The sequence below is a fragment of the Anarhichas minor genome, unplaced genomic scaffold (genome assembly GCF_050575085.1).
Source record: "Anarhichas minor isolate MPS153535 unplaced genomic scaffold, ASM5057508v1 ptg000018l, whole genome shotgun sequence".
NCBI lineage: Eukaryota > Metazoa > Chordata > Actinopteri > Perciformes > Anarhichadidae > Anarhichas > Anarhichas minor.
Genome location: NW_027466464.1, coordinates 11,658,407 through 11,671,978, shown reverse-complemented (window position 1 = coordinate 11,671,978; position 13,572 = coordinate 11,658,407). Strand labels below are relative to the sequence as shown.

The following is a 13,572-nucleotide window of genomic DNA, read 5'->3' as shown; positions in this document are numbered from 1 at the left end:
ACGGAGGGGAAAAAGGCTTCAGTTATTATTTATTACTGATCCAACTCACCTGGAAGCGGATCTTGCCCTCACCCCTCTCCCTCTCTCTCTTATGCAGGCTGACCATGAAAGCCTCGTAGCACTCCTTCCAGTAGAGAGCCATGGTCTCGTGGCCCTGGCTGAACGTTTCGATTTCATACTGCTTCATGTACGGGATAATCTGGAGACAAGTGGAAGTGAAAAGGAGAACATTCCCATTAAGTTTTCCAATAAATTCGTATCCGATATAAACCAAAACAACGATTAACTCTAAATCTCCATCTCGTACATATTTGTCGAGGTAGACGCGCCACTCGGGGGAGTTGCAGTACAGCTGGAAGTCCTCGAAGAAGGACGGGCTGCCGTTGGTGTCGGGGAGCTGGGGGAGGTGCAGCTCTATGAAGAGGAGGCGGTGGACTTTGGAGAGCAGCGTCCGCAGCAGGGGGACCAGGAAGGAGTACGTCTCCTCCCGTTGCTCCTGGATGGAGCGCCGCAGGATGCCCTCCACCTTACCCAGCAGGTAGCAGGCCTCGTCCTGGCTGGACACCTGCTTGGTCTGCAGGATGCCGTTGAGCTTGGCTGTGGCCATGGCACACACCTGGGACAGAGGCCATTTATTAATGTACATGAATAAAAAAAACACACGGAAAGGAGGGACAGTGGGAAGAATCGCTCACTTCAAGGTCCTCCTGAGCCATGAAGCCCAGCAGCAGCCGTAGTCCAACTTGGGAGAGCTGGAACCACTGAGCGCCGGCCGAGTACCACACCATGAGGCTGTCCATCAGCGTCACCGTCTCCTCCAGCACCTTCTCCGTCCACAGTGCCGGGTTGACCAGGCCCTCCGCCTGCAGGAAGTCCTGCACCATGTGAAGCAACCGCACCGCGTTCTCCGTGTGCTGCGGCAACGTGGCGGCCGACGCCTCGCGGTTGTCGCCCACCGCCCACTCCAACATACGCTCCATGAGACTGTGGGGGGAGAAAGAGAGGGCACAGAGGGAGGAGGAGGAGACACCCGTTAGATACAGTCAGCAAACCAGTCTCTGGAAACGTGTTTTCAGCTCCTGCTACGGGCTGACCTCAGTTTGATTTGGTCGACGGGCATCAGCAGCTCGTTGGCGGTCGCCAGTTTGGTGAGGGCCGAGAAGACCTGGCCGCGCTCCAGCCACGCCGAGTCGTCCGAGCCTTCCACCCCACGCCACATCACGCACAGCACGATCTCCAGCAGCATGGTGCACAGCTCCTCCTCCGCCCGCTGGGGGGCGACATCACACCAGAAAAGGGAGGGAAAAAGAGAGAAGCAAGTCATTGATTGCTCAAAGAAAAAGGACTTTATTAAGATGATGACAGTTGATGTCACAACAGCGTTTCCTATTTCACTACTTAATGCATTCGAACACCTCTAAAAGCCTTGTGACAGCCTGAGCTTCAGCATGATCCCCCTCTAATCTGTCTCCGGATAAAAAGTGCTCAGTCTGGAATGTAGATGACACTACATTTGTGATGGCTGAATTTATTCTGCCGCTTTGTCACATTCCACAACCCTGCGGCTTTAAAATGACACATTTAATTCTATAGCTGACAGCTTCCTGCAGTGGGAGGAGACGGGTCGTCTCTCTTCCGCCTCTGCAGCCCCAGCGACACCCTGAGAAGAGCTCGCTGGATGAAAGTCCAGCCAGGCTGTGCAGTAGCATTGAGACAACCTTCGAGTACATCATATGAAACAAAAATATCTTACTTGCTTACTTCTAGGGGCTTTATGAGAAATCATTTTAGGGATTATTATATAGGGAAAAGTTACATCCTTTCTCTTGAACCCTCTCAGCAGAATGAAAAGCATCACAGAAGCAGCCGTCCCACCTCAGCATTGTTGAAGGACTCCCCCAGTGAGATGTTGTCGCTGAAGAGAAAGCTGTCCTCAGTCAGGGAGGAGGTTGCATCTCGATCCGCGGCGGTCCCTGGGAAAGGCTTCGAGTTCTCCAGCGGCGACGGTGTGCTGGGCATGCTGCCAGGTGTTTGGTTGCCGCTGTCCCCGCCCTCGTAGGCCTGCAGGTGGGAGAGATCCAGCATCAAGCCCCCCGACTTTCCCACCACCCAGGGCCTGACGTGCGGCGGCGGCTCGGCGGAGGCCGAGGAAGACGGCGTGTCCAGCAGCGAGATGACGTCGCCGTTCTCCAGGCTGTCCACGGAGCGAGTGTCGCCCACGCTGAGCCGGTCGTCCTCTAGGCGGCCGGCACTGCCCGCCCGCGACCTCTTCTCCAGCGGCAGCTCCAGGCGGTTGGCGGCGCCTCCACCCCCGGGACGGCTCAGGTCCAGGCTGCAGGCGCTGATGGTGTCGGTGCCCCGCTGTGGCTGGGACCCGTCGCTCCGCAGGTAGAGCCGCATTAGAGTGTCCTGCCAACACTGCTGCTTCGAGATCTGGACGGCGGCATCTTGTTGGGATTGTAGCAGCTGGTACACCTGAAGACAGAGAGGGGAAAAGGTTAAAGTTAGAAAGCAAATAGAAAGTAATGTAGGAAGCATTTAATCAATTGCTGGGACCTTCGGTCATTTCCTTTGTCAGCTGTTATGCAATATCTGTAATGAATAGTGTGGATGTCTGAATGCAGGTGTTTTACTCGCCCTCTTGCAGACGAGGAGGCGTTCGCTGGGTCCGGCCCGGTGAGTGAGCTGGACCAGAGCCATCAGGTCCTTGTAGTTCACCACATGATCTGTAGATTTTAGACACACAAGTTCACATATGTGCAACTGTATGTGGTATTGATTGGCGCTTCCATGCGCTATTGTCTGTGCTTCTCTTTTTTCTACTAATGACAGACAGGGGAGCAATTCTGTCTAATGCCTCCGACGTAAAGCCTGAGCTCCATTGATCCATTTTTCAGCCTCTCTAAAATAGCCGTTTAGCCTTCAACTGCAGTGTAAATATGACTGGAGTAGAATTTAAATTTAAAGTAACACTAGTTGAACAGTTAGTGTAAACACTAACTAAAAGAAAAAGAAGAAAAGCTGACCTGTGTGGAGGACCTGGTTGAGGAGACAGCGGATCAGTGTCGGAGTGATGTGAAGTTCGGAGAAGAGCAGCGACAGGCCGGCGTAACCCGCCTCCCTCAGCCGCAAGCGCTGCTTATTCTTCTCGTAGACGCGGTCGCAGCGCAGCATGCGCTCAAACAACTGCGCAGAAGAAGAATCAACAATTTTGAGTCGGTGTTTAGCACAAAAGTTGCTTTTACGTTGAGGTGAAGGACATGCATTGGGCCCCGAATTGACTCACTAATGTTAAGTTAAGCGAGTACATTTGTAAAATTCCATAATTGCTGATGGACCCACCTTGAAGACGAGCTCCCGGAGTCGATCCGAGTGCTTGTTGTTGAGCACGAGAGCGTAGCAGGAGTCGGCGGCACCGGGCTCGAAGAGGAGCAGGAAGATCTGGTCCCGGGCCGGACTGGTCTGAAGGAGGCTGAGCAACAACTCCAGCAGCCCACACAACTGCAAACACACGGCAACGAACACATTTAATACTTCTACGTGGTTTTTTCGGATTGTTACATTGTTAGGGGTAACTAACTGCTTCAGCTCCCATCAGAAGAGGCTGTATGGCGGCAAAATGAAGCGGTGAAAATATTCTAAATATAGCATATAATTAAGCGGGTATTGATTTGTTTAAGTCTCTAACATATGTCCACAGCAGTACATTGCTTTGCCTGTGCTCCATGTACTGTAGGTAATACTCTTTATGGATTATGGATTAGTACCTCATAAAAACCCACTTCAAAAAGATAAAAACTGTGCTTGTGTTGCATGATTTATACCTGGATCATGTAATATTTAATCACATGTTGTACTTTCATGGTTTTAACACAATACATGAAGACTCAGCACGGCTTGATGAACGGATAAGTATTATCAGATGCCCAGCAGTGAAGGAGGATCATGCGATTATATTGACCATATGTTCGTAGAGGGTGATGTAAGCTTCCACTTATCGTGCTGCGGTGTAAGAGGATATGCAAAGTGACAGACAAAGCAGAGAGGTGTGACAAGGGGAGGAAATTGATTTCACAAAATAGGTGACGGAGAGGGAAAACAGTTGAGAAATTGAGTGGTTTGTTTCAGCCGACAGCCACTGATGGATATTGCTTACAGAGAGGGAAATGTTAAAAAAATGCAAAGAGAGAGGCTGCTTAAAAACGAAACGCTGCCAGGCGAAAAAATGAAGCCGACAGCTTCCTGTACAGGCACTCCTGCAGTGAGTCTCATGGGGCAGCAGAAAAACCCTGCAGTGAAAACGGCAAGAGCGGTGAACCGGTTTCACACTATATGGGTCATCTGGCAAACGTACACCGATAATAACTTGACCTACTCCACATTTGTTAGATGTTGGCCTGACACACCTCAGAGTAGTTCTTTTCTCAGGCTGCCAACCGGCTCAGAAGGAGTATTTTGTATTCCAACACATATGATAACGTTTCTAAACGGGTTGATTTACTTCCATGTCCAAGCCATAATGTCCGACCCGCCCCCTCACCTGCTCCTCGTCTCCGATGGCAGCGATGTATCCCAGAATGCTGTGCATCTCCTCCTGCGACATGCCCTTGCTGATGTAGTACTTGATGAGGCCGCAGAGAGACGTCCGGATGGTGCGGACATCGTCCTCGCTCAGGTCGCTCTCTCTGTTGCTGTTCCTCCTGAATGAAGGAGCACACGACTACGACGTTTAGCGAGAAAGACACCGAACTAGTCGGACAGGGATGAACTCTGGGAAACTGCATCTCACCCGTAATAAAGGCGCACGGTGTCCAAGAGGAACTGAACTCCATACTTCTTTCTGAACTGCTTCCTGTTGTCTTTGATGACGGTGGACATGTACTGGATATGACCTTCATTTGAAGGAAACAAAATTATGGTGACAGTCTGGGGACACACACTCTTTTTGTGTTTTAAAATTACGAGCACTGTGCTCGTAATTTTGGTTTCCACCATTTTTATTCAAATCATTAATATACATATATTATTATTCAGCTTCCTCAAAAACAGCAGGAAGTATTGACCCATTAAAGAAATAGTTCAACTTTTTGTGAAATACAGCGCACACACACAGATCTAACCTATGCGTAGAGGGAAGTCTCCTTTGTTCCAGATGTTGAAGTTGAACAGCAGATGTGTGTGAAGCTGCTGCAGCAGAGCCTGGTTCTTCTCATAGGTCACCTGTTCTATCAGCAGCTGCATAGAAACCAGCACGCTGACGTCCACGTGACCTGTTGGCAGCTTAACACAGACAAAAACAATGCATTGAACTATTGGTTCAATTATATGCACACTGAATGGTGCACTTACAACATGATAAAACACAAGAAGGGGGAGAAAAGCATGAACAGGGCCCTTTTAAGACACACACATCAACAGGTACTTACTATATATAGCCCCATAAACAATGATGAGGCTGGTTGGAAATGAAGTTTAAAGCAATGCATCTAACACATAACCAGATAAGGAACACGTTGGAGTGGGTAGATGCACATTAGTGGTTTATTTGTACTTCTTTTCAACCATTTACAGGGTGTGGTTACTTTGCCTGGAGCAGCTTTTACCGCATCGAAGTCATTTTCTTTTATCTGAGTCTCAGCGGAGTCTTTTATTTTCCCTCGGGCTAAATGCTAATTCAGATGCATTTCCTCACGATACACAAATAAATACTTCGGCACACGCACACCAGACAAAAGATAGAAGAGGGAAGAAAGAGAGCCGAGGTAAAAAGAATGAGCAATCAAGGGAAACAGACAGACACAAAGGAAAAGACAAACACGGGGACAAAAGCTGTCTGAGGTGAAGTCATTTCAGGTCGAGCAACATTCAGAATTCTCTTACGTCCTTTCTGCATGTGGAGACCTTATGCAATTCATTCATGTTGTGAAATGCACTCTGGTTATTAGACAATAAGAAGAAAATGCTTTTTAAAACATCCTTCTGGGAAATAAATTCCACCCTGCCCCCCCAGGTAATATTGTTCATGTGCAAAATTAAGATGAACCAGAAACCTTCTGCAGCAGAGCTCCCAGTGTGCCGACGCCATGCGAGTGGAGCAGATTCTCCTGGTTGATAGGGTGCCTCTGCAGGAAATGCTTCAGAACCAACAGGAAGGTGGCCACCAGATTCTTTTCAAGGCGCGCCTCTGAAAGCAAAAATAAACATTTGTTTCCACACATGGCCCAGTTTCACGGTTACATTTAAGGTAAAGAGGAAGACATAAAAAAAAAGCGGACCTGAAGCCCGGTTGGACGGCAGAATGACCCAATCTCCGTCGGCTGGCGTGGTCACATCAGGGCTGATTAAATCGGACCCGGCTGCAGGATCACTGGCCTGTTGATCCGGGGTGATCAGAGTCAACTGCTCCAGTATGGGGAAGAGCACCGGCAGGCCGCCCACACAGTTGATCATATCCTGCCGCAGATACACAACAGCGACACGTTTTTCAAACAGAAATGCACGCAATTCAAGTTGTAATATTCCTCTGAGCGCAGGACTATTACTCGACGGCAGGAGCCGCACGATCCTCCCACCTTGATTTCCCAGTTGACCACTTTATTCCCAGTCAGGCGTCCATGCAGCATGTTCGGAGACAGATCGAGACAGATGGGGTTCCTACACGCCTGTTGACAAAACAACTGAGTTTAGTTCGCGGATATCTTTCAAACAAATAATAAGAGTCACTCTTTAATTTGACTACATTGGTGAACACGCCACAAAGCAAGTTTCCACATTCTGAAGGGATGACTGAGACCGCAGCGGTCCAATCACCTTGGGCGAGTAGTGCAGCAGCATTTTGGTTGAAAGATCGCCGAGTTCGGATTCCTGGGCTTTGAATGGAGAGATGCAGTTTGGACCTGCGTAGAAGACAGGAGGAGAGAGAGAGAGAGAGCGCAAAAAACATTCTTATGCTTATTTTTACTTTTATTAGTTTCTATCTAGTTTGTAATCTTTATTGCTGGTTTAATTTTCATTCTTTAGTAACACTGTTGCTGCTTCGCTGTTCTAACATCATTACATTTTTCTGTCATTTCTAAATCTCTCCTCCTCTTCCTCCCCTGCTTACCAGCACTACAGATGGCTTTTATGTGGTTGGGCTGCAGGGGTTCATGGAAGACCATGACGCTTCCCAGCTGGCCCTGCAGCGAGGTAGGACTCCCCCACTCGCTGTCCTGGGTCCCCGCCGAGATGAGCTTGGTCAGAGACTCCGGCTTTCCCCCCAGCAGCCCCCCCCAGGTCTGCGGCGACAGGATGGAGCCCAGCGAGGAGCGAGCGGTGGGCGTGGTGGCGGAGGAGAAGGGCGGGTCTGGGATCTGGGAGGGCGGGGGAGTGGTGGTCCGGTGGCCTGCTGAGCCGATGCAGCAGGAGATGAATGGCTGCGGGTGGAGGACAAACAAACATCCATGAGGTGCATATAAGAAACCTATTTTCTCTTCTTATAAACAGAAAAACACATAAGAAACAGCAAACTGCAGGTTACCAGAGAGCCATTTATGAAAACACACACAATCCAGTTGCCAAGAAGTTGGTGAATTCCCACTATTAACCAAGTGAGTGCAGGTCTCACCTCTGTCATGGTGGGATACTTGAGGGGGGCAGACAGTTTCTGCTGCCCGTCAACGTAAATGTACACGAGACTCTGTCCGAATGGCCTCTTTCCTGGTACGTGCACCACACCGATGCTGTGCTGTAAACGGAAATCCACACGGAATTTAGTCCCTTTAATCCCGAGCGTTGCTCTCTTTAATCAGACATTCGGTTAAAAGGTGTAATCTTCTAAATATAGGGTGCCGTCTGTGTTGCCAGATTTCTTTTTAGTCTAGATGTCCCTGGGGAAGGGAGTTCAAAATCATTTTCTGCAATATAACTGGCACATTTTAGCGCTTTTTTTATCTTCTATATTTCAGTGGCTCAATCTTTTTAGTAAATTTGTGTCGACAGCTGATGTCATTGAACCGCACTCACCCAGAGCGAGTCACAGAAGCAGTAGTCGGGCAGCATGACCGTGACGTACTCCTTCTTCGTGCACACAGCCACCACCAGCACACCCGCTGAGCTGATGAAGGCCTCGAACCCCGTCCCTCCGGGGGTAAAAAAGCTGTACGGGATAAAACACAAGAAAACACTTTGTGATAATCTCTCGCACTGCAAGAAGACATTAAGATGACTATGTTCTTGTGTTTCAGTCCCTCTCCTCAGTACTTTCTCTTTTCCTCTCACCTGTACAGCTGCTTCCTCTTGTCCTTGCTGAGTGGGCCCAGCTGGTCCTGGTCTAGTGACAACCAGGCGAGGAAGCTGAAGGCCGAGCCGGGCCAGCGCTGCACCGTCGGAACTACAATGCCCGCCATGCTGGGTGACAGGTCAAAGTACTGCATGGCGCTTTCTAGGCCCTGCTTTCGTACCATGGCCAGGAGGGCCCTCAGGGCGGGACCCACATAGGGGTGAGCTTGAGTGGACTCTGGAGGCCTGAGGAGGCGAAGGAGTCCCAAAAGTTCCCTGGCGCCCAGGGACTGGGAGCCCAGCGAGCCCACCAGCCCCAACAGGCTCTCGGCGCACGCTCGGTGCAGGCGCTGGTCGCGCTCCAGGCCCGCCAGCGCTCGCATGACCATGGCGGCGTTGACGCAGGTGCCGCGGGTCTGGCGGTTGAGGCAGCTGAGGCGGCGGAGCCAGTCGGCCGTGAAGAGCTGCCGCTCCGACGAGTCCAGCTCCGGGAGCCACTGGACCAGCAGCAGCAAGGGCTCCACGTTGCTGATTCCCAGGAGCCCCACTGAGGTGTGCTCGCCCTCCACCGCCTGCACACAGAAACACATGTAAACACCGACACGACAAAGACGCCAGAATAACCACGGAGAGACCGCAAAAGACAACCCGTCTCTCACCATGTTCATCAGCTCCTTGAGGAGGAGCCGCGACGGCTGGCCGAGTGAGGTGAGCACTTCATAGAGGTGATTGTAGCCGATCCTCTCCTTGAACACCTCCTGCAGAGGGAAAGATAAATGAAAACACGATTACAAAGCTTCCTTAGCGCAGAGCAATAACCTCACTAGCATGTGTTTGTGCTCCCGTCACCTTTGCGGCCGGTGATTTGTGCATCACTGTTGTCAGGGCTTTGATGGTCGCCACAGCGAGGGAGTCTAGTCGCCCTTGAAACACCTGGGGGGGGGGGGGAGATCAGACTCGTCAGTCCCTACGGCCAAATCCCTGGCAGTGTAGTAACATTTGGTCACAACTCAAATCTCCTCTTATTCCACATGAATGTTACAGCACTGTTATAAGGTGACAAGCGTGCATACAATTTAAAGCCACATTCATATTTACACACAAGGTTTGCAATGCTAAAATGATAATGATCAACGTATTTAAGGCGCTGAATACAACATGCATCACACTGAGGAATAAAAGAGAGACTTAAGTAGATGCATTTTGGTTTGATTCAATTAGTTTGTGTGAGAATGTGAGTAAAATCATCGTTTGTCACTGCGTTGCTGAACTGCAGATGTTTTAGTGAAAAGTATCGTCTTTCTGCTCCAGGTGATAAAAATTATTATTTTTTTTTAAATGACAAAAATCCTTTTAATAGCATGACGATCTGACTGGAGCAGGAAGCTCTCGGGGCTTGGACAAAACAAAAACACACACCTACACACACACAAAAAGAAGTACCTCGCTCTTTTTCCTCGCACAGACAGATTCACAAAACAAAAAGCATGCAAACCATAAAAACACGAGCCAAACCATGACAAACAAACACATCTCCGTCCAGCTCTGTACAAGCTCATGTCCAACATGTTCCATTAGAACAAACGTGCAGCTCGTAGGCTGGTTGGCCCTTAAGAGAGTCTTGGACCAGCTGGAGAGGGATTGTGGCGAAAAATAATAAATGAATCAAACACTTGAGTCCAGATCACCTCGAACCACTCTGAACTCTGCATTCACCAAGTATACCGCAGAGAACCAGGACAATGGGGGGGGGGGGGGGGGGGAATAAATGAAAATGACACAGCTGTGACAAGTGGTCACTCCACAGCAAGACAGCTGAACGGCCGATTCTGGTTTTAAAATTTCAGTTGTGTGTGTTTTCATGACGTCTGCCTTACTTTGGAAGCTCTCTGCTGTGAATGAACTATAAAGCCGCTTTGACCTACTGAGCCAGAGTTCTACACGTGACCCCCGAAAGCAGCCAAAGCTTGATGTCTAAAAACCCAGCCAAGCAGACTGAAGCATCGGCCACCGCATCGGGTTGCGGCTGCGCAGCAACAAAAGGCCCATTGCTGGTTTGTCCACCTGTATTCACATTATCCAGATCAATGGAGGGATTATACCTTCTAAAAAAAAGGTGGCTCTGTGAGTAGAAACAAAAAGTACAAAGGGTAGAAGGGAAGCTGGTATACTCTGAGGGGGAACAAGTGACCTTTCTGTGCACATGAGATGATTGAGTGAAAGAGCCCCGACTGATAGTTGACACTACACCATTCAAACGGGCCTTAAACGTATCAGAAAGCTACAGTAAGTGACAGATTCAGAGCAATAACTAATCAAATCGATGGTATTTAAGGAAGGTAAAGACCGCCTCTTTTCAGTTTTTCTAAATGCAGGTACATGCTTGAAAAATCTCTTATTTGATGTCTTACTAGCTGACTTGTTATAACCTGCTTGAAGGACCAGATGAGTGGGGTTTATAGCATCAGGAAGATTGTGAGATTGGAAGCTGGGGGGGCAGTGTTCAGTCTCTATGCTAAGCTAAGCTAACTGGATGTAGCTTCATTTTTAACAGACAAGAAACGAGAACGGTGTTCTTCAAACGCTCTCAGCAAGAAATTAAAGTAAGTATTCCCCAAAATGTTGAGCTGCTCCTTTAAGACCGACCTTGTTGACAACCAGACCTACCGCAGCAGCCTGAACACAACTTCATTTAAAAGGATTTTTGTAAAAAACGGTATCTGGGTCAACTTTTCGAAGCCACAAACAAAACAGACTGTGACAACTGGTTTAACGGGAAATACGGTATGAATGTGAAAACGCCAAACATGGCGGCGTGACAGTCTGTTGAATACATGATGCTCACACAACCGGTTGCCTGCCAGCACCCTGGCAGTCTAGTGACTCAGTGTAGTTTTCTGTGAGGCCAAGATCCAATTACAAATAATCGTCTGGCACAGAGCAGCGCGAGTGTCTTGCTGTGGAGGGCCCACGTGGCTCTGGTGAAGTGAAGGGGGTGGGACTTGGCAGCAGGTGAGGATAAGTGGGGGTGGGGGGGGATTTCTCGGCGGTACCTGAGTGTCCCTCTCTCCTGTCAGTAACCTGTTGTTGGTTATATCTTTCTGGTCCTTGTCTGCCGCCGTGCACCTCGCGTTAACCAGCTGACACACAACAACAACAACAGGCAACGTGTCAACACGGCATGTGGGGAGGTTGACAGAAAGAGAAAATGGAGACACGGGGGGAGTCAGAGGATGGTGCAGAAGAGGGGAGGGGGGGGAGGGAAAGATGGTGTAAGTGGAGGAGAGGGCGAGAGGTTAATAGCCGTGACCCTTCAGCGGGGGGAGGCGTGTTGGTGATCCAGCCTTGCTGTGGGAGGTAAACATGCAATGTGGGCAAAATGCTCTTAAAACCAGACCTGGAACATAATGCACCCCAAATGACATGTTAAATACCTGGGGCCATATTCACAAAACACCCTAAGGCTCCAAACTGGCTGAGTTAGTTAACTCCTGAAAAATAAGGAGCGAGTCCGTCCAAACTTTAGGATACGTAGGGGTCACTCACAAAGCATTTCAGCTCTTAAAGTCTGAGAGAAGTTAGAGACAATCTAGACAATACAATGCTCAACAATTCAAGATTTTAGTTTGTGTCATGTATTACATCTTAGTTATATCCATCTATCTTATCCTGTTCATTAATGAATACTGATTCCCTGACACAGACCCGTCCACCCGTCATTGTTGACACACTGAGTAAGGACATGATGTCATGCATAGCAGCGGGGTCAACACTGCCCCTCCTCTTCTCTCTTGGTTCCTCTCGGCAGCGTCTAAGAGGAAACTGTTTGCTGCCATTAAGAAGGACTCCTCGTGTTAAGATCCTTTGTGAATATAACTCCAGAACTACAGAAACCGATTCACCAAGAGACCTCCAGGAGTTTCAGTATTGGAAAGTACATTTACTGTACACATCCTTATAATTCTACCACACTACATCTCAGAGGGGAATATTGTACTTTTACATCTAAAACGTGATAAAGAATTCACAAAACCTTTACATGAAAAACACCAGCAGTGGAGAAAACACATCATACTGGTACAACCTCAAACAGTATTGTTGTATCATTATGGTGCAACTAATAACTTAAGAATAATGACGCAGCTCTGAGCTCAGAATGATCAAAGCCCAAATCCAGCCGCTCACACACTGAGAACTGAGTTGTGTCCTCGGGTTGTATTTCGATAGAAAGACCTGTGCCGTTACCTTGCTGTTCTGCAGCAGCCGCGTCAGATGCTCGAAACAGTTACTATTGAGGAAGATGGCTTGTAGAACCGGCCTGTCTGAACACAGGAACATGTCCCTGATGGTGTCTGAGAGACGGCAGGAGACAAAGGGAGGGAAAGAGAGACACAGAGAGAAAGAAAAGCAAAGACAGACATAAAACAAGAAGGTGGAATAAGTCACATGAACTTAACTTGAGCTCAAAATAACATATTCAATATCACAAAAGTGTTGCTTTTATTGTCATTTAAGACCATACCTAGCATATTTACTTGCAGCGCCACAAAGCGGCTCTCCCAGTGCCGGCCCAGTGTCGGCACTCTGCCCTTGGCTTGTTGCTGTTGTTGTTGTTGTTGTTGTTGTTGTTGTTGCTGCTGCTGCTGCTGCTGTTGTTGTTGTTGTTGTTGTTGTTGTTGTTGTTGTTGTTGTTGTTGTTGTTGTTGTTGGGAAGCAACGACAGCGGCCGGGTCTGAATTGAGCAGCTTGAAGTAGTTTTCCAGCACAGAGGCGATTTCCACTTGCCGCTGGTCAGAGCTGGAGGCCAGGAGGCGCTGCACCACCTCCCGCAGGCAGCCCAGGGTCAGCAGGGCCTTCCGGTCCGGGGCCTCGCTGTCCCAGTCCTCGCCCTCGTCCGAGGAGCCGCTCCCCATGGAGCAGTCTGCCAGCACCCGCATCAACACCTCCATGGTGGCTGGAGAGATGGCCAGCAGAGCGTTCCTCTGGAGCAACAGAGAGTGGAGAGAGAAGTATTGCGGTAAGTCAAAGGCAGGGTTTACACTGGACAAAGTGCACTGAAAAAAAAAAGACATGAAGTATCTATTGGTTTGGTCCTTGCGACTTTGTTTCCCATCAACATGCTTTTATTTTGTATTTTTTCAGCGCACACAGAGCGGACAGCTAGCAGACCGTGAGGAGATGACACCAAACACTTCTTCTAGGTCACACAATATTAGGCTATTTATTATGATTTACGTATTTTGCATATTTCCCAGGAATAAGGAATCTTCGGTTGTCAATGGGGATCAGGCCTGTGACCTGCTAGTTAAAACA

The 13,572-nt window shown here is 48.9% G+C and overlaps 1 protein-coding gene across 9 annotated transcripts in view; it reads right to left on the bottom strand.

Moving 5' to 3' along the window:
- The window catches only part of nbeal1 (neurobeachin-like 1), a 35,886-nt gene that overhangs the window by 10,085 nt on the left and 12,229 nt on the right, over window positions 1–13,572 (bottom strand). For 6 of the 9 annotated variants that reach the window (XM_076094627.1, XM_076094628.1, XM_076094633.1 and 3 more), the window contains 24 exons: window positions 12,782–13,241; window positions 12,505–12,611; window positions 11,313–11,399; window positions 9,109–9,192; window positions 8,919–9,017; window positions 8,260–8,831; window positions 8,005–8,137; window positions 7,607–7,726; window positions 7,106–7,415; window positions 6,811–6,896; window positions 6,573–6,662; window positions 6,276–6,453; window positions 6,051–6,184; window positions 5,121–5,280; window positions 4,790–4,892; window positions 4,541–4,700; window positions 3,343–3,501; window positions 3,027–3,186; window positions 2,638–2,726; window positions 1,876–2,475; window positions 1,095–1,270; window positions 696–984; window positions 308–616; window positions 50–199 (listed from right to left, as the gene is read on the bottom strand). In XM_076094627.1, the coding sequence (XP_075950742.1) occupies window positions 50–199; window positions 308–616; window positions 696–984; window positions 1,095–1,270; window positions 1,876–2,475; window positions 2,638–2,726; window positions 3,027–3,186; window positions 3,343–3,501; window positions 4,541–4,700; window positions 4,790–4,892; window positions 5,121–5,280; window positions 6,051–6,184; window positions 6,276–6,453; window positions 6,573–6,662; window positions 6,811–6,896; window positions 7,106–7,415; window positions 7,607–7,726; window positions 8,005–8,137; window positions 8,260–8,831; window positions 8,919–9,017; window positions 9,109–9,192; window positions 11,313–11,399; window positions 12,505–12,611; window positions 12,782–13,241 (4,815 nt within the window). The remainder of the gene's footprint in view (window positions 1–49; window positions 200–307; window positions 617–695; window positions 985–1,094; window positions 1,271–1,875; window positions 2,476–2,637; window positions 2,727–3,026; window positions 3,187–3,342; window positions 3,502–4,540; window positions 4,701–4,789; window positions 4,893–5,120; window positions 5,281–6,050; window positions 6,185–6,275; window positions 6,454–6,572; window positions 6,663–6,810; window positions 6,897–7,105; window positions 7,416–7,606; window positions 7,727–8,004; window positions 8,138–8,259; window positions 8,832–8,918; window positions 9,018–9,108; window positions 9,193–11,312; window positions 11,400–12,504; window positions 12,612–12,781; window positions 13,242–13,572) is intronic. The other 3 variants (XM_076094631.1, XM_076094634.1, XM_076094629.1) reach the window with 1 other exon arrangement.